Source organism: Neoarius graeffei, chromosome 4 (assembly GCF_027579695.1).
Source record: "Neoarius graeffei isolate fNeoGra1 chromosome 4, fNeoGra1.pri, whole genome shotgun sequence".
Classification (NCBI taxonomy): domain Eukaryota; kingdom Metazoa; phylum Chordata; class Actinopteri; order Siluriformes; family Ariidae; genus Neoarius; species Neoarius graeffei.
Genome location: NC_083572.1, coordinates 45042692 through 45063720, shown reverse-complemented (window position 1 = coordinate 45063720; position 21029 = coordinate 45042692). Strand labels below are relative to the sequence as shown.

Sequence of the window (21029 nt, the reverse complement as noted above, 5' to 3'; positions counted from 1 at the left end):
GCACCTGGCCAGGTATGCGGTCAGGGCCCGCTGCTTTTTGTGGATTCACTGTGTGAAGAGGCTTTGATGTCAGCAGCAGAAAGACAGAGTTCCTGGTCATTGGGGGAGGAGGTCATCTTTCTTGCTGGCTCTGTGTCTCAAAATATGCAAAGAAGTTATTATACCCTCTGCAAACCAAGTTTTGATAGGAATCACCCTGTCTGTCCATGTGTCTTGTAAGCACAACTCTTCCTAAATGGTTTGATGGATTTTGATGAAACTTTACACAGTTGCTGTATACCACCTGAAAATGTGCATGAAGGAAAATAATCCTGGTCCGATCTTCCAAAGGGGAGATAATTCAACTTCTTCCCTTAGAGTGTGGATGATATATGATGACGGGCTTGTAAGCAGGATGTATTCTATAGTGAGTTTACTCACAGTTCTAGGTCAGTATTGGCAGGGAGTACTACTTTAGCACCTACGGTTTACAATGGCCTGGATGACTGAGAACCTTCACAGACATACTGGCAGGGAGGGTTCACTGCTGCAGGCCTGATGTGTTTACTTGTAATCCGTGATGGTTTGAATGCCTTGCCACATGTGCCAAGTGTCCCTTGAGTCCATAATCTTCATGATCTCTACATACTGTATGCTTGCTTTGCCTCTTTGATGGCCCATGACAGTTTGGCCCTAGCTGCAGTGTAAGCCTCTGTCTTTTGAACTTGAAGGCAGAATCCATGATTTTTAAAATTTTATTTATTTTTTTCCACCAGGGTGTGTAGCTCTGCAGAAAACCAGGGTTTATGGTTTGCATGGGAGATGACCATTTGGGAGAGTGTGACATCCTCAATGCACTTGCTGATGTAGCCAGCCACTGAGATCGTATAATCCTCCAGGTCCATTGAATGTTTATAGGTGGCAGCTTCCCTGAACATGTTTCAATCTGTACAATCAAAACGGTCTTTGTAGGGCAGATATGGCACCTTGTGACCAAGTTCTTACCTCTCTCAAGGCTGATCTGATTTGTTTGTGAATGGGTCTGTAGGCGAAGGTGAGAAATATGGTTTCCAAGTGGGAGAGGGTGTGTATGTATGTGTGTATATATAAAGTGTGTGTGTGTGTGTGTGTGTGTGTGTGTGTCCCATTGTGTAGCAAAGTCAATGTTTTGGTGAAATCTGGGTAGAACTGACTTCAGGGATGTGTTGTTGAAGTCCCCAGTGACAGTGAAGAAGCCATCGGGGTAAGCTGTCTGAAGCTTGCTGCTGATCCCATAGAGTTTGTTGAGAGCACTGCTAGCTTTAGCATTAGCGCTAGGCTCCTGTCAATAGCAATGATGATGACTGATAAATGATGGTGAGCTCTCTGGGAATATAAAAAGGTTTGTATCTAACTGCTAAAACCTCCACGAGTGCCGAACATTGCAGAGAGATGATCACTACAATCGTACACCAGCTGTTATTGATGTATATAAAATCTAGTACATGGCTAGTAGATCCTGGCTTGTTTACCGTGCTTCCACTTCCTTGCACACCACTTTTGCTGAACTTCCGGGTGGGCATGGAACCTCGGTGATGCCGTGACATGGCTACATGGAGTCCTTAGAATGCCGGTGAAGTGTAGTTTTTCCAGTGTGTCTCTATCTGGTTGTGTGGTGTTTTCCTGTGTCCAGAAGCTGTTGATGGTTGTAGAAGTGTTTACCAATTGTTTCTACTGACATTTCAAACTTAGAGACACTGTCTCTGCGAGAAAAGTATAAAAATCGCACCATGATTGAGACCCGGTATGGCTGCTGAAACCTAGCGTGCTGCCTTCACTCCATGCCATCACTTTCAGAGCTCGACATGAACTTTTTAATCCACTTGTCCAGTCAGACAAGCAGCAAGATTTGTCACTTGTCCTGACCATAATCTTATTACTATGTATTTACTAGTTCAATGAAAGGAAAGTGGTTTTAACACCCGCACACACGGGCGTGTGCAACAGACTTTCACTCATGCGTACTCTGAACAGCACATGCCTCTAACAACAAGCACCTCCCCTGGATTAAGCACAATCAGTGCATGCATAAAAGGACGGTGTGAAGTATTGCGTTATCACTATTACTAAGCCATTGTTGTATTGTATTCCTGGTTATTGGCTCTTGTTTCCGATCTTGTCCTGCCCAGTTTAGTCTGTCTGTGCCTCTCTCGACCCTTTTGCCTGTTTATCGTTATTGATTCAGCCTGCCGTTTTGGACTATATGCCTGTTTGTTTGTTTCTCTTATAATAGACACACTTCCTGCACGTACATCCATCTCCAGTCAACCTGCGCGTACTGACAGTGGTTAACAAAGTTTATCAAAAAGTGGGTGTAGTTGTTATAATAATTATGCGTTAATGATTTATAATTTTTCAATAAAACTCAAACTGTAACTAACAATAAACAAAAACTATCCAATGCCCCATTATGGTGCATGTGTTATAATTCAATCCCTGAGATGCAGTTTTAAGAGTTAGATTCACCCAAATTCAAAGCTTCTGGGGGAAATAAAGTTAGATCTTGATTAATCCAGTAAAACGTGAAGTATGAATTAATTTAAAGAAATGAAAGTCATGTCCAACTTGATTTCTTTCAATCACGTTGCTAATGAAAACAAACCATGAGTTCGGCACTGTTGTAAAATTCCCCCGAAGTATTTTACAGTAATGTGTTAATGCATATAATGCAAAAGAAAAATACAATAAAAAGTCAGAATGAAATGATTCACCACAGATATTTATTTTATTGAGGTATTTGATCGCCATTTCTCTGATTCCAATGAATTCGCAGTCTAATAATCTATAATTAGATATTATGACGTGATTATTTTTACACACACACACACACACACACACACACACACACACACACACACACCTGCTGTACTCGGCTTCCCCGAAATTTCATAAACAAGAACATGGCCGGATCACTGAGGGGACTGGACTATTTTTGTTGGAACTTTTATTGATGTAACTCTTGAATAATTACTATTAAAAATGGTGATTTTCAATAATCCCTGAAAGATGTGGTCCCTTAAAGGTAAAAAAAACATAAGGTAGCATTACTATATTGTCTGGGGCAGTCATATGTAATACTCTGAGTAATTTTATCTAGTCTATAAACCAAATTAGATTGGTCTATATGTAGAAAATGTGACAAAATATGTGGACTACTTATACTTTTTATGTAAGCTGCTTATTACTATTATTTAACTCTTGTGGATTCCCCCCCCCCCCCCCCCCCCCCTTTTAAATATATATTCTATTGTAACTTTAAGCAAGTCTTCAAGGAGTTTGGCCTTATCATGTAGCCTTAGCAGCGAGCCACTTAGTATAAATAATATGCACAGGACACTGTTAAACTCCCCTCAACGTCATCATTTACAGAACACTAATTGGTCGACAGACCAATCAGCATGCGCATGCTCTCTCTCTCTCTCTCTCTCTCTCTCTCTCTCTCTCTCTCTCTCTCTCTCTCTCTCAGGGAGCTGATATCAATACGCAGGAGATTCCCAGTACTTCCAGGAGTACTTTCCATAAATGTTAAGCCCTGACTTTTTGCCATATTGGACTTTCCAGCATTTTGGCTTTTAAGTGTTTTTGCTACTCCTCAGACAAACTTTGTGTAATCTTCACCAAATTTGTCACAGATGATCTTTAGACTAAGCCTCATATAAGGTATTACATGGTCTTCAATTTTCGAAAACATTTGAAAATCATGACTACTCGAAATTGATGGTAAAGCCATCAAACAGGAAGTGCAGCTATTTTTCAGTAACACATTTGTATGTCTACACCAAACTTGGTCAAATGACTCAAGAGCCTACCCAAAGGGAGTCTAGAAACGATTACCGCATTTGTCCATTCGGGCACTAGAAAAACATGTTTTTGCTAATTACGCTTCATATCTTTGGTGTAAAATCATGACCGTCATTTGAAGTGATACCTTTTTTAAACCAGAAGTCTGGACTTGTTGCCATTTCCTGTTCTGCAATCATATACATGATTTATCATCAAGAACTCTAGCACCAACAATGTGTCAGATTTGGAGGTATATTCTTACATGTAACTTTTGAATTGTGTGAGGGGAAATTCAAAAAATCAGGTAATGTTGGAATCAACCAGAGTTCAGTGCACCCAGTTGCGTCAATTTCTGCAATAATGGATTTTCTGCCATTTTTAGATTTTATCAAAAAATGCTTTTGCCTCTACTCCATAAACAAACGTTTTCCAATCTGCAACACTTTTGTCAGATGATCTGCAGATAAAGATTCATAAAAGTAATCACATGGATTTTTGATTTTTGAAAGCATTTGTCCAAAACAGCCAATCAAAATCATTGGTGAAGCTGCCAAATAAGAAATGAGCCCAGTCTCAGCAACACTTTGATGTATCTACACCAAATTTGGTGGACTGACTCAAGACCTTGCCCAAAAGGAGTCCAGAAAAGAATGTCCCATTTTATCACTTGGGCATGATGATGATAATAATAACAACACTTTTTTGACATTATTCTTCCTATGTCTGTTTGAGAATCATGATTGTTATTTGAAGTCATACCTTTTTTAGATCCTGATTTTCTGGACATGTTGTCAACTCCTGTCCTGTCATCATATTTTACAGCGATGCCGTCAAACAGGAAGTGATGCACCTTCTCAGTAATGCTTGTATGTACACCAAACTTGGTGAAATCACTCAAGCCTCTGCCCTGAGAAAGTCTAGCAATAATCACCCCATTTAACAGCTCAGGGCACAATAATAAGATAAAACTTGTTTTTAATGATTACTCAGTGTTTTTGGTCTAAAAACATTGTTTTTTGCAATTCAGGCCTTTTGTGCTCCTGATGTTGTAACATGTTGCCATTTCCTGTTCTGCGATTGCATTCAATGGCAAAGCCACCAAACAGGAAGTGAGCTCATATGTTGGCTAAAGTTGGCCAACTGTCATGAAACATGCTTTGAGTGCACATAGCCATGGCATTGGCAAAATGACATGGTAATTATAGGTTGCTTGGCCCCCTCATTACTGCTTGTAGCTGTATTTTTATCCATACTTACAATGAGAAGGTAAACTGTAGCAAGTAATTCTATGCTTGACTCCACTTCGGAAAACATCTGTGTATGTCCTAGCAGTTCTTCCTTTTCCATACTTCTCTTCCACCAACCTTTTTCAATGGTGCTGTACATTAGTATGATGGATGTTAATTAAGCGTGGTGAGCCAGTTTGTGGGGAAAGCAATTCATTCCAGATTTATTTACTTTAGCCTTCTGGATGCTGACAACAGCATTAAAGTGGCAGCAGTATGTTGACATCATTTTCCACTTCAGTCTTATGTCACTTTTTATGTTAAGAATTAGCTTAAAAAGGTTAGCCAGGTTTAAAACTAAGGTTAACAACTTGTATACAGGAGAGGCTGAACCATTCTGTTTTCTGCTCAGAACTGAAGACTTCATTTATATTTATAAAAATATAACATTTATGAAAGTGGGTCAGAGAAAAAATAACTCTTATAAAAGAAGTATTGAGTAATTACATCTGAGAGGTTTGCAGCAGGTTGGCTCAGTGTAAGCAAGGCAGTGTTCTAGCATGTGTCTCACCCAAACCCTGTTACCATTAGGTTACTCCTGCTAATTCTGTTGATGGAAGGAAAACACTTATTTGTGCTGTGTGCCACCATCCCTTGTTGAATTTCCATTCAGTTAAACACTTACGCGCATGTGTGCGCGTGTGCATACAGACCAGCATCTGGCTGGTGTTTCCACACCATTTTCAAGGTGTATGTTTTTCTAAGCAGTTGTATGCATTTACAGGCAGGATTGTGCATAAGCAGCACTTTCTTGACTTTTGGACTTGGTGCTTAGGGTAGTACAACATCAGCTGCGGTGTGATGAAGTATCAGGAGGAAAGTTAAGCTAGAATGTAGTGGGATAAGTGTGTGAAGGAGGTAAATCACAGCCAGATGAGAGTAATTATTGGAGGGTTTCTAATCATGTAAACATGCTTTGCTTTACTGCTCTTGCATGGATGGATGTGTGCGAGACGCACACATTCAGCATTGCACATATCTATGGTAATGTTATATGATAAATGCTTTTTCAGGCCAAAAAATGTCATTATAATTGACTATCTCCATTTTAATAAAAGGTGCTTGCACATTTTAAGAAAATGAATAAGCTCTGGGCTGTATAAAATCACACCACAAATAGAAAAAAGGTGATGCAAGTTTAATAGCAACAACATTTTAGAATTATGGAGCTACAAATTATATGTAGGTAATCTTTAAGTTGTGAGATCTTTGTTGAATTTTATTTATTTACTGGAAACATTAAGTTATACCAGTTAAAATGGTTTGTACAAAAGTGAAAACTGTTACTCAGTGTTTTTACAGTAGTCTTTTTTCCTCTCCCTTTTTTTATGTTTTGCACCACCATGTGGTTTCAAAAAGAACCACAATTTAAAAATAAATAGAAAACAGTGCAACAATAATTGGATTAGATTTGATGATTAAAAACTGAACAGTTTGCAATTGAATTGAACACATGTCAGCATTTTCCTCTTCTTAATGTTTGGTATACATCACTTTCAACACCCTGCTCCCTCTGTTCATTCATTCATTTTTACAGATTGATGCTGTTCAGAGGAAGGAGAGTATGAGGGTTATGACCGAAACATTTTATGCTGCTATTTTTGGATATGATGAGGTAAGACCATTTAACACAAACGTGGGTATAAGCATACACTACGTAGGGGACCATTTGTGTCTTGTTAATGTAAACATTTGTTTCATCACTCTGCATTTTTTAATTGAATTAAAGCATTGTTCCTTTTAAATCTGAAGGGTTTTTTTTGTTAATATCTGTATTGGGTGAACCAATTTTGTCTTGGATACTTTTGTATCTGTCTGGATTAAAAGGCACTTGTAACAGGAATATTGTTCAAAATATTTATTTTATTTTTTTTTTTTTTGACATTCAAATTGTTTTTCATTTTAAATGTGATTTCATTCAAAATGAACATCAGGTTTTTGTCCTGTATGATAGACAATTGTTTCTTTTAACCATCATACATAATTTATAGGAATTAACCACAGTTGTGAAACTAGAACTCCATTGTTGTATGGAGTGAATGTAATTTCATAAGAGTATTAAAAATGTAGAGTAATAATGGGCAATTCTTCAGTAGAGGGGCCCAAACTATGAAATTATTATTAAGACTGCCTTAACTTGTCAGCTCAATGATATTGCTAAAGTATGGAATCCAAGGCAAAATGTACTGAAAACCATATTTAAAAATCATCACCCCAATTATAGCAATGTCTCATCAGAGAAATCTTGGTTTGAATTTTAAGAAATGAAAGTTGCTTTTTCTGACGCAATTTGGTTACTGACTTTTTTCTTTCCTCAAAGGATTTTGCATTGATAGTTAAACAGCCAATTTTTCTATGCTTTTTTTTTTTTAGGGTCAAAAATATGCCATACAGTATGAAATTTTTATTTTATACAATTAGCTTGAGTACTGCAACTAAAAGTTACCACATTTTGCTGTGGATATAATTCTGTTACCGAAGAACTACCCTAATACATCAAAGCAACTAGATTTAAAGTAAAAAAAAAAAGTCTACTGTTAACACTTATAGCTTTAACTTTTTTTATTAATGTGCTCATTCAAATACAGTGGTGCTTGAAAGTTTGTGAGGCCTTTAGGATTTTTTATTTTTCTGCATACATATAAAACATTAACAGATTTTCACAAGTCCTAAAAGTAGATCAAAAGAACTCACTTGAGCAAATCAGACAAAAAAATCTTATACTTGGTCATTTGTTTATTAAGGAAAACAATCCAATATTACATAAAAGTAAGCAAAAGTATGTGAACCTTTTTCTTTCGGTATCTTGTGACCACCTTGTACAGCAATAACTGCAACTAAATGTTTCAAGTAACTGTTGATCAGTCCTGCCCATCAACTTGAGGGAATTTTAACTCATTCCTCTGTACAGAATTCAGCTCTGGATATTGGTGGGTTTCCTCACGTGAACCACTTGTGCATCATTTCTGTTGGATTAAGGTCAGGAGTTTGACTTGGACATTCCAAAACATTAATTTTATTCCTCTTTAACCATTCTTTGGTAGAATGACTTTTGTGCTTTAGGGTCATTTTGCTGCATGACCCGTTTTCTATTGAGATTCAGTTCATGGACAGATGTCCTGACATTTTCCTTTAGAATTCACTAGTACAATTCAGAATTTATTTTTCCATCAATGACAGCAAACCTTCCTGGGCAGAACAGGCCCAAATATGATACTACCACCTCCATGTTTCACAGATGGCATAAAGTTCTTATTATTATAATAATTGATTTAATAATATATTACATTTTATATAGTACTATACATGTACACACTAGTGCTTTACAATTCAAAGAAATGCAGACAATTATACTTCAAGTTTAAAATTACTACAGAATAAAAATAAATTAAAATAATTCATTTTCAATAAACAAGTCAGAATCTAAGTAACATATGCTGATTTTAAATAAGAAGGTTTTTAGTTGTTTCATTAAATTGTTAATGTTTACACATGACTTAAGTTCTCTCGGTAAGGTATTCCATAACTTGGGACCTGCGTAGGCTAGCATTCTTCCACCAAATGGACTTCTCTTGATGCTAGGAACCACCGAATCATTCTCATTTAATCACCAAATCTTATGCTCTCATTTAAACCAGAAAGTTCAATTTTTGTCTCATGTACACAATTTTTCTGATAGCCTTCTGGCTTGTCCACAATATTTAGCAAACTATAGTTGGACAGCAATGTGTTTTTTTTGGAGAGCAGTGACTGTGAGAGGGAGGCCTTCAGTTGCTTAGAAGTTACCCTGGGTTCCTTTGTGACCTCGCAAACTATTACATGCCTTGCTCTTGGAGTGGTCTTTATTGGTTGACCACTCCTGGGGAGTTTAACAGTGAACTTGAGTTTTGAATCTGTCTGACTGTGGATTGGTGGAATCCAAACACTCTGACATGGTTTTGTAGCGATTTCCAGCCTGATGAGCATCAACTCTCTCTTTCTGATGTCCTCAAAAATCTCCTGTGTTTGTGCCATGATACACTTCAACAAACATGTATGTTGTGAAGACCAGACTTTGATGGGTCCATATTCTTTATGTAAAATAGGGTGCCTGCTCACACTTATCACCCCATTGATTGAAAACACCCTCTAATTTCACCATCAAATTAACTGCTAATCCTAGAGGTTCACATACGTTTGCTACTCAGTGATGTATAATATTGATCATTTTCCTCAATAAATAAATGAACAAGTATATTTTGTCTCATTTGTTTAATTGGGTTGTCCTTAATCTACTTTTAGAACTTGTGTGAAAATGTTTTATATTTATGCAGAAATGTTGAAAATTCTAAAGGTTTCACAAACTTTCAAGCACCACTGTACATTCTTTTCTACAGTATTAACTATAACAGGTATTAGTATTAAGTACAGCACAAAGGAATTCAGAGGTGGTCACTTCCATACTTTTAAGTCTGACCAAACAGATTTTTGTAAATGTCTTATTTGAAAATGAAAAATGTATATTTTCATGTAAATGTTCATTCTATATGAAGAAAAAAATAAACCTTTATGGAAGGTACCCCTATTTCAGTGATTTGAGGTAAAACTGATTTCTGGCACAGGGAACATCTTCAGGGCATAGAACATGCAGTTTATTGGTTATGTGATCAGCTGCATTTTTGGTCTTATTAACTTGGAGAGAAGTTGTATGACATTTTATGTAAAAAAAATAAATAAATAAAAATAGTTTGATAAATTATTCCAATATGAAAAATGTGATATTTTTAGGGAATCCTGTCGGATGACACTGTTCTTGCAGCAGCGCTTTGGAGGAATCTGTTCAACAGGCAGTGTGAGGACCCGAGACAGGTCGAGCTCATGGTTGAATATGTCCGCAAGCAGGTGTGTGTGTGTTTGTGTGTAATTTTTAGACCATTAAAAAAACTTATCTTAGACACCAAATTAGTCTTATATATCGAAATACTGTAGTAGTATTTAGGCATAGTACTTTTGGGACACAGTCCTGAATTCTCAGTGAATGCAGGTTGACTTCGCACGTACAGCTGTGAGATCAAGTCAAGTTTATTTTTATAACGCATTTAACAATAGACATTGTCGCAAAGCAGCTTTACAGAATTTTAATGACTTTAAACATGAGCTAATTGTATCCCTAGTCTATCCCCATTGAGCAAGCCTGTGGTGATGGTGGCAAGGAAAAACTCCCTCAGGTGACATGAGGAAAGAGATTAATCTGCACAGTGGAGAAGGGTGCAGCACCAACCTACATTATGAAATGATGTTCTACAACAGAATTTTTGTACCTAAGAGGGCAAAATTCCAAAAACTGAAATCCAGCTTTAAACTAAGTGTGTGACCGGTTGCCCAGGGCTCTGTTCACACCCGGAATTTACGTCCATCTTGAGTGTTTGGAATGCAGTTGGAAAGCCAAGGTGTATAGCCATTCACACCTGACATTATGAAAGCTTCTCCAGTGGCCACTTGCATTTAGTCAACAATTTCTGTTGGAGGAAGAGCGTCATGTATATTTATTATGGCAACTTTCGGCTGCATTTGTTTTAAGGCATAAATGTCCTGTGAATCCTATTTTTATGTACAGTGGGGCAAAAAAGTATTTAGTCAGCCACCAATTGTGCAAGTTCTCCCACTTAAAAAGATGAGAGAGGCCTGTAATTTTCATCATAGGTACACTTCAACTATGAGAGACAGAATGGGGGGAAAGAATCCAGGAAATCACATTGTAGGATTTTTAATGAATTAATTGGTAAATTCCTCGGTAAAATAAGTATTTAATCACCTACAAACAAGCAAGATTTCTGGCTCTCACAGACCTGTAACAACTTCTTTAAGAGGCTCCTCTGTCCTCCACTCATTACCTGTATTAATGGCACCTGTTTGAACTCGTTATCAGTATAAAAGACACCTGTCCACAACCTCAAACAGTCACACTCCAAACTCCACTATGGCCAAGACCAAAGAGCTGTCAAAGGACACCAGAAACAAAATTGTAGACCTGCACCAGGCTGGGAAGACTGAATCTGCAATGGGTAAGCAGCTTGGTGTGAAGAAATCAACTGTGGGAGCAATTATTAGAAAATGGAAGACATACAAGACCACTGATAATCTCCCTCGATCTGGGGCTCCACGCAAGATCTCACCCCATGGGGTCAAAATGATCACAAGAATGGTGAGCAAAAATCCCAGAACCACACAGGAGGACCTAGTGAATGACCTGCAGAGAGCTGGGACCAAAGTAACAAAGGCTACCATCAGTAACACACTACGCCGCCAGGGACTCAGATCCTGCAGTGCCCCCTGCTTAAGCCAGTACATGTCCAGGCCCATCTGAAGTTTGCTAGAGAGCATTTGGATGATCCAGAAGAGGACTGGGAGAATGTCATATGGTCAGATGAAACCAAAATAGAACTTTTTGGTAAAAACTCAACTTGTCGTGTTTGGAGAAGAAAGAATGCTGAGTTGCATCCAAAGAACACCATACCTACTGTGAAGCATGGGGGTGGAAACATCATGCTTTGGGGCTGTTTTTCTGCAAAGGGACCAGGATGACTGATCCGTGTAAAGGAAAGAATGAATGGGGCCATGTATCATGAGATTTTGAGTGAAAACCTCCTTCCATCAGCAAGGGCATTGAAGATGAAACATGGCTGGGTCTTTCAGCATGACCATGATCCCAAAGACACTGCCCCGGCAACGAAGGAGTGGCTTCGTAAGAAGCATTTCAAGGTCCTGGAGTGGCCTAGCCAGTCTCCAGATCTCAACCCCATAGAAAATCTTTGGAGGGAGTTGAAAGTCCATGTTGCCCAGCAACAGCCCCAAAACATCACTGCTCTAGAGGAGATCTGCATGGAGGAATGGACAAAAATACCAGCAACAGTGTGTGAAAACCTTGTGAAGACTTACAGAAAACGTTTGACCTCTGTCATTGCCAACAAAGGGTGTATAACAAAGTATTGAGATGAACTTTTGTTATTGACCAAATACTTATTTTCCACCATAATTTGCAAATAAATTCTTTAAAAATCAGACAATGTGATTTTCTGGATTTTTTTTTCTCATTTTGCCTCTCATAGTTGAGGTATACCTATGATGAAAATTACAGGCCTCTCTCATCTTTTTAAGTGGGAGAACTTGCACAATTGGTGACTGACTAAATACTTTTTTGCCCCACTGTACATGTATGTTTTGAGTACTTCACTTGCATGGTCTGCTAATAAAACTCGTAAATGAACGGCAGATCAGATTATGAAAGAAGCTATGAAAAGCAGCTGCTTTCATCCCAGAACACTATTGGTGCGCATGAGTGATCGGACCACAGTGCTGCTTTGTGATGCGTTTAATCCCATTCACATGTACTTAGCACTGTCAACTTATGATTAGATCACCTAGGACTAATGTTAATGCCAGATGAGAACCTCTACCAAACATGTGCGCGTACACGGTTTTCTATCCATGTTTAGGCAATTCTCTCCACAGGCTTTGAGCAGCTATGTTGACCTATTAGAATTAATAGTAGGAATTTATTATTAATTTATTAGCCAAGTGTGTATGTATCTGTGTCGGTTCACAGGGACCTTAGGACCATTCTGGAAAAAAAAGACCTTACAAATAAACATAAAACGCAGGCCATGATTTTCTTGGGTATGATTAGTACAATATGGATAGGATTAAAAAAAAAAGTGTGGGAGTAATTGGTTAGAGGGGTGAAGGTGCAACACACAAAAAACAGCACACAGAGGAAAACATTCACTATAGTGGCCATGGCCCCCTTTGAAGCAAGTATGTATATTTGTCATGTTTGCCACCATTGCTGTTTAATACTAATTACTAGGGCCTGACTGATAAGGGACTTTTTGCCACCAATAATAATAAAACAGGTCTGTGATTTCTGATAACCAATATTACTGGCCAATATACACCTAAAAAAAATTCATGCAAATTAAGTTATTAAAAGCATTGTGAATAGTTAAAAGCAAGCCTAAATGTACATGGGGAAACATATTTAACTATGTACACAACAGAACTGCTTTAATTAGGCCGATATACATAGCTATTCTCACATACTTAAATACTTTTAATGGGAAGGTGCTAAAAAAAAAATAAAGACAAAGCGCATCAGTCAAACAATAAACCACAGAAACCAAAAATACTCAATATACACTTACTGAACAGACTCCACCAGTTCATTGATATATGATCAATAAAAGAACTTGATGTTCTGAACAAATACTGCTTAGAGGTTTTACCCATTACAGTGGGGGGATTTCAATGCAATAAGCTGTCAACATATTGAAATAAAACTTATTCATGTTGGTAAGTAACCCATTTTGAAATGGTCACTGGACAGCTGACCTTTCTTCTATAATGTAGTAGTGTTCTATTAACGTTACTCCCCTAATTACATGCTTTTGAATGAAAAACTAGTATATTGCCAAAAGTATTCGCTCACCTGCCTTGACTCACATATGAGCTTAAGTGACATCCCATTCCTAATCCATAGGGTTCAATATGACGTCGGTCCACCCTTTCCAGCTAGAACAGCTTCAACTCTTCTGGGAAGGTTGTCCACAAGGTTTAGGAGTGTGTTTATGGGAATTTTTGACCATTCTTCCAGAAGTGCATTTGTGAGGTCACACACTGATGTTGGACAAGAAGGCCTGGCTCTCAGTCTCCGCTCTAATTCATCCCAAAGGTGTTCTATCGGGTTGAGGTCAGGACTCTGTGCAGGCCAGTCAAGTTCATCCACACTAGACTCTGTCATCCATGTCTTTATGGACCTTGCTTTGTGCACTGGTGCACAGTCATGTTGGAAGAGGAAGGGGCCAGCTCCAAACTGTAAAAACAGTCTGCATGCCGAGGTGCTTGATTTTATACACCTGTGGCCATGGAAGTGATTGGAACACCTGATTCCGATAATTTGGATGGGTGAGCAAATACTTTTGGCAATATAGTGTATGTGACAGCAGGGGCGGACAGGAGACAGGGTGAACTGGCAGATAACGCATGTTGATGGTCACCTGTGTCTTATTACCGCCAGTTTACTTGCTTGTGTTTCTTTGTGCTTTCAGTGACTCACATAATGAGGGAGAAAGAGAGAGGGAGGGAGTGCGAGATAAGCAAACAAGAATGCACATGTGCACACAAGCATGCCGCAGAGCATGAATTTGATGGAGCAAACGCTGCTAGTCCAGGATGGACCCAGATCTGTTTAGTTGTTTTGGTGGTGTTGGTGGTAAACATGCATTGAGAAGCGTGGACTGAATAAATGTGAACCCGGGCCTCCACTGAAATTTCCAACAGTCTCCCTCCACACCCTCACACACCGGCTTCTACATGTGTAAACATTGTTTACATAGGCAAGCTAATAAATGTCACTGTTGAAACTTTGCTGTCGAAGATTACCTTGCAACTTCATTTGATTGCAACTACCTTAGCATGCGACTTCAAATGATGCTCAGCTTGTTGAATTTGTACATATATCATGCAGTTAGTATCTGTGCCTGTAAAATAATGTTTTATCACACAACACGTGACAGAAATCATATGACCTAAATATGCCAGCAAGCTTACTAACTTGGACAGCAAACCTTCAACACTGGGATTTCTTCGTAAATGTATGCAAATAATGTATTTGTACTTTAAACACTAAAAGCCTATCTAATGTACCCTCGATCTCCTTTATAAATAAAACGTCATTCAGGTTCACAAATATCCTTGCATACAGTGCCTTGAAAAAGTATTCCTTACAGCCACGAACTGAAAAGTTTTTTATTGAGATTTTGTTATAGACCAACACAGAGTAGCACATAATTGTGAAGTGAAACGAAAATGATAAATGGTCTTCAAAATTTTAAACAAAAATCTGAAAAATGTGGTGTGCATTAGTATTCAGCCCCCTGTACTCTGATATCTCTAAATACAATCCAGTGCAATCAATTGCCTTCAGAAGTCATCTAATTAGTTAATAGAGTCCTACTGTGTGTAATTTACTCTCAGCATAAATTCACTTGTTCTGTGAAGGCCTCAGTGGTTTGTTAGAGAACACTGAAGAACAAACAGCATCATGAAGACCAAAGAACTCACCAGACAGGTCAGGGATAAAGTTCTGGAGAAGTTTAAAGCAGGGTTAGGTTATAAAAAATATCCCAAGCTCTGAACATCTCAGGAAGCACTGTTCAATCCATCATTCAAAAATGGAAAAAGTATGGCACAACTGCAAACCTACCAAGACATGGCCGTCCACCTAAACTGACAGAGCGAGCAAGGCGAGCACTGGTCAGAGAAGCAGCCAAGAGGCCCATGATCACTCTGGAGGAGCTGCAGAAATCCACAGCTCAGGTGGGAGAATCTGTGCACAGGACAACTATAAGTCGTACACTCCCAAATCTGGCCTTTTTGGAAGAGTGGCAAGAAGAAAGCCATTGTTGAAAGACAGGCATAAGAAGTCCCGTTTGCAGTTTGCCAGAAGCCATGTAGGGGACACAGCAAACGTGGAAGAAGGTGCTTTGGTCAGATGAGACCAAAGTTGAACTTTTTGGCCTAAATGCAAAGCGCTATGTGTGGCAGAAAACTAACACTGCTCATCACCCTGCACACACCATCCCCACTGTGAAACATGGTGGTGGCAGCATCATGCTATGGGGATGCTTTTCTTCAGCAGGGACAGGGAAGCTGGTCAGAGTTGATGGGAAGAGAGATGGAGCTAAATACAGGGCAATCCTGGAAGAAAACCTGTTGGAGGCTGCAAAAGACTTGAGACTAGGAAGGAGATTCACCTTCCAGCAAGACAATAACCCTAAACATACAGCCAGAGCTACAATGGAATGGTTTAGATCAAAGAATATTCATGTGTTAGAATGGCCCAGTCAAAGTCCAGACCTAAATCCCATTGAGCGTCTGTGGCAAGACTTGAAAATTGCTGTTCACAGACACTCTCCATCCAATCTGGCTGAGCTTGAGCTATTTTGCAAAGAAGAATGGGCAAAAATTTCAGTGTGCAAAGCTGGTAGAGACATACCACAAAAGACTTGCAGCTGTAATTGCAGCAAAAGGTGTCTCTACAAAGTATTGACGCAGGGGGGGCTGAATACTAATGCACATCACATTTTTCAGATTTTTATTTGTTTAAAATTTTGAAGACCATTTATCATTTTCATTTCACTTCACAATTATGTGCTACTCTGTGTTGGTCTATCACATAAAATCTCAATAAAAAACTTTTAAGTTCGTGGTTGTAAGGTGGAAAAATGTGAAAAACCTCAAGGGGTATGAATACTTTTTCAAGGCACTGTATGTGGCACGTTTCTGTTCACTGCTCATCAAAGCCGCATGTGTAGTGAATCCTTCAGGGTAATTGGCCAGCTGCATAACTCTGAATAAAAGCATCTTTTCGGCCTCTTGATATATTGGTCAGATCCTACTATTTACATTACGTCTATTGACATCATGGAGTGCACTGTTAATTGTTCCAGCTGTTTTGAGTTTGGATCCATTTAAATTGTCCTTTTCTCTTTCATGCCTTTTGTTATAGGTGTTGGTCAAAACCAAAATGTAATTTTGTCATCAAATGCGTCACTTGTATTCCTGGTTTATTCAGACCCCCCCCCAAACTCATTACCCAGTACACCAAATTAACTAACCAACATCACAATATATCAAAAACTAGAAGGGCAAAGAGCGCAGACCTCCACCAAGGACAATAGTTGAGTCTTCTATTATATGCAAATCTGCAACCACTGTATGTCAATACATTTCCAAAATTTTTAGAATGATGTGCTTACATGTGTATCCCAGAGGATTGCTGGCACCTGTGAATGTGGCTTGTGATATGGAGTCCTCATATTTCTACATTGTCTGTTTTGTCACAATTGAACACTACTGCCATCTACTGGATTGTACGATGTACGGCAAATGCTGTATCTTGCGACAGTAGCGAAATAGAAAATACATTCGTGGATCTGTCCCGTGACCCTAAATCTATTCCAAAATTTAAGGGGTTCTTCCTTGGCCCATGTGACACCTTTCCACCAAGTTTCAGTGCAATTGGGTGAGTAGGTTTTGCGCAATCCTGCTTATAGGCAGACAAACTGCCCCAAAAACACAACCTCCTTGGCAGAGATAATGAGGCAACTCAAATTATCACAGGATAAACAGTTTGCCTGGTCTGTCTTCATATGCCCAGTTTTGGTGAGCCTGTGTCCACTGTCCCCTCAAATTTCTATTCTTGGCTGACATGGGTGAAACTCGATATGATCTGTTATAGTCCATCCTCTTCAAAGTTTGATGTGTTGTGTGTTCTGAAATGCTTTTCAGCTCACCGCAAGTGTAAATAGTGGTTATTTTAATTATTTTTAGACTGCTTGTCAGCTTGAACCAATCTGGCCATTCTTCTGTTGAGCTCTCTCATCAAAAAGTCATTTTCACCAACAGAACTTCCACTATTTGTTGTTTTTTGGACCATTCTCTAAATGCTAGAGACGGACAAATTGTACGTGTTCCTAAAGTGCACAAGGAGTGTATATAGAGCTTGTTTTCTGTATTAACCTGGCCACTTATCCTATTCTTTCACTCATGACAGATGCAGTTTCTTGATACACTGGATGGAGATGATCTCCTCCTAACAGGAGAGGTGAAATGGCGTCCTCTGGTGGAAGAGAATGCACAGAGCATCCTGAAGATGCCCAGTCCAACATATAATGATGCAGGCCTTTAATGAACAGTACTCTGTCAGACAACAGTACCCACAATGCCATGGTTTGGGATACTTGATTTGAAGACATGACCAACCATCTTGCCAATCTGCTTGATCTAGGTCTGTCTGTATGTTTGTCTGTTTCTCTCCCTCTTTCATTAAACCAGCATACTGTGATAGGACTGCCTGGACCTTTTAACCTTACACATATAGGGAGTATGGAGGATTCAGCAGTTTTCTGTATTTACACATTTGAAGAACTGCCAATATGTTTATGCTCTTGGCCATGACTGTCACTGTTTCACTGTTCTCACTGGTAGAGGAATGTGCATGTGCTTGTTCGTGTGATGAGGCTGAATGGAATAAGCAGCTATTTTATAATAATTAAAACAAATAAAGATGCTTATTTGGTGTAACACAAGTGTCAATCAGCACTTTAGAGTAATAATTTGTCTTTCACCAACACACAGTGTTACCTAACTGATATCACTGACGGATTTTAAATATGAGGCATGATAACAAAGACAGTGGACAGCAGTTAAGCCTGACAAAAATGATGTGATGAAACAAAGTTGAATGGCAGAAACAGCAATGGTTGCATAGAGTGAGTATGTGTGTGCACTGTATATATAGTGGAGTTCAAGTGTCTGAGACTACGAGTGAAAATTATTCTTTTGGGCATTTTTTTTTTAATTTAACACAGGTTTTCATGACAAATGTAACAACTTGAGTGAAAAGTAGACTCCTAAATATTTATGTGAATTTCAGATTCCAAGTTTGTGTTAAAAAAAAAATGATGGATCAAATCCATCAGTGGTGTCTGAACACATGCTTCAATGGAAAGGATAAAGACTCATGGAAAATCTGATCTTTTGTACAAAGAATGTAATATGGCCAATGTCACAAATTTGCTTCAATTTAAATAGTGACCTAGAAAAATGTGCAACATCTTTACTATCCAGTATTCAAAATGTTGCACAATTTCCTGGTGCAGAGCCAGTTCTGCCTTGATGCCACTTGAGAACTAGCGTGCGTTTCAACAGGTTTGAGACCCGAGCATTACGTGGTAGAAATTGAAACGTTACTGGGGTAACATTTGCAAGAAAAAGTCTCACATCTCGATTTAGTAGCCTGTGTGTGTCTGTTGTGATCGCAGTATTGGTCTGTGTGTATGGAAAAGGGGGTGGGTGGGGGATTAAGGCTGTTGCTTGGGCTAAGGAGAGAAAAAAAACTAGACTGTTGCTCAGTGGACATGATATAACAGTGGATCAGCACCAGCATATGACATGGCACCCCACATCATTAAAGACTATGGAAACTTCACAAGGGACTTCAAACACCTTGGATTCTGTGCCTCTACTCTTCCTTCAGACTCTAGGGTCTTGATTTCCAAATTAAATGCAAAATTTACTTTCATCTGAAAAGAGGACTTTAGACAACTGAGCAACGGTCCAGTTATTTCTCTCCTTAACCCAGGTAAGACACTTCTGATGTCTCTGGTTCAGGAATGGCTTTATATTAGGAATATGACAGTTGTAGCCCCTTTCCTGAAGACATCTGTGCATGGTGGCTCTTGATGCACTGACACCAGCCTCAGTCTACTCCTTGTGAACCTCTTCCAAGTTCTTGAATTGACTTTTGTTAATAATCCTCTCAAGGCAGCGCTCATCCCTGTTGCTTGTGCACCTTTTCCAGCCAGCCTTTTCAGCAATGACCACCTGTGGCTCACACTCCTTGTAGAGGGTGTCGATGATCATCATCTGGACAACTGTCAAGTCAGCAGTCTTCCCCATGATTGTGACTGCATGTACTGAACTAGACCGAGAGATGCATGGTATTTATACTGTTTTACTCAAACTTGAAATGAAATAATATTTTGAGATACTGGATTTCTGATTTTCACAAGCCATAATCAAAATTAAAAAAAAAAGCTTGAAATATTCCACTTTACTCATAATTAATATTGAATATATAAAAGTTTACCTTTTTGAATTAAATTATGAAAAAATAACTTTCACGATTTTCTAATTTTTTGAGATGCACTAGTGTATATACATTTATTCTATCCACATTCACTGGATATGAGCAATCTCTCACTCTTTGGCTACTTCTAGCATATCAGCTCATATACCATGAGTAAAGAAAAACAAAATGGCAGAGCGCATCAAGTCAGATATATCACTTTATCAAGTATTTAAAAGAAACAGAAATAGCTACAAGAATATAGGTCCTCCCCCCATCTCCTGTTCCACACTCCAGCCTAGTTGGTGGCATCGAACTGCCAAAAACCCTAAAGAAGAAAATGGCAGACTGTGTTACTGAACCAACTGAGGACGAAATAAAAACTCTCCTCGAAAACAAAACCCCGAAAAATAAAAAAAATATGGAATAAAAGTATTTGATGGTAAGAACGCGTCTTTTTCTATTTTTCAAGAATTATCATAGCATTTTTCATTACAGTCATTTTGTCGGTTTGTTTACACTCTAAGTGGAAATGATTGTCTATTTTGTCTAAAGTTTTTATTTATTGAATTTGCAAAAACATTTTTTAAAAATACTCTTTCAAAATCCAGTGAATGTGGAGAGAATAAAACAATTATTCCACTCAATTTCGTCATATATGGCCATCAGTGCAGATCCGACTCAATTTTGTGGAATAACAACTATACCTTTGTGTGTATATACACATATAGGTATACATACGTGTGTGTGTGTGTGTGTGTATATATATGTGTGTGTGTGTGTACATGTGTATTTAACAGTTATTCCACAAAATTAAGTTGTACGTGAGCTGACAGCCGAAGAGGTGCATAGTGCCAAGTTGGCTCGAAGCCAAATACGATGAAATTGAGTGGAATAACCATTTTATTATATCCACATTCACTGGATTTTGACAAACGAAGCATTTTTATTTTTAGCAAATTCATTAAATAAAAACTTTATACAAAACATCCAACAAAATTTCCACTTGGACTGTAGCAATTTGTGAAAAATGCAGTGTTGTCTGGGGGAGTTTTTCCTTGCCACCATCACCATGGGCTTGTTCACTGGGGATAGATTAGGAATAAAATTGGCTCATGTCTTGGGTCATTCAGATTCTGTAAAGCTGCTTTGGGACAATGTCTATTGTTAAAAGCGCTATACAAACTTGACTTGATAGCCTAGTAGTTGACTAGCCAATTACAGCGCGCAAGTGTTCATATCCAGTGAATGTAGACAGAATAAATACATTATGT

At 38.6% G+C, this 21029-nt stretch overlaps 1 protein-coding gene across 1 annotated transcript in view; it reads left to right on the top strand.

Annotated features, from left to right (window-relative positions):
- LOC132885035 (ubiquinol-cytochrome-c reductase complex assembly factor 1) overlaps positions 1-18214 on the top strand; it is a 51591-nt gene extending 33377 nt beyond the window's left edge. Inside the window, exons 7-9 of the mRNA XM_060919278.1 lie at positions 6625-6702; positions 9855-9968; positions 17680-18214. Of these exons, the coding sequence (XP_060775261.1) occupies positions 6625-6702; positions 9855-9968; positions 17680-17814 (327 nt within the window). The 3' untranslated portion in view covers positions 17815-18214. The remainder of the gene's footprint in view (positions 1-6624; positions 6703-9854; positions 9969-17679) is intronic.
- Positions 18215-21029: the final 2815 nt, after the last annotated feature.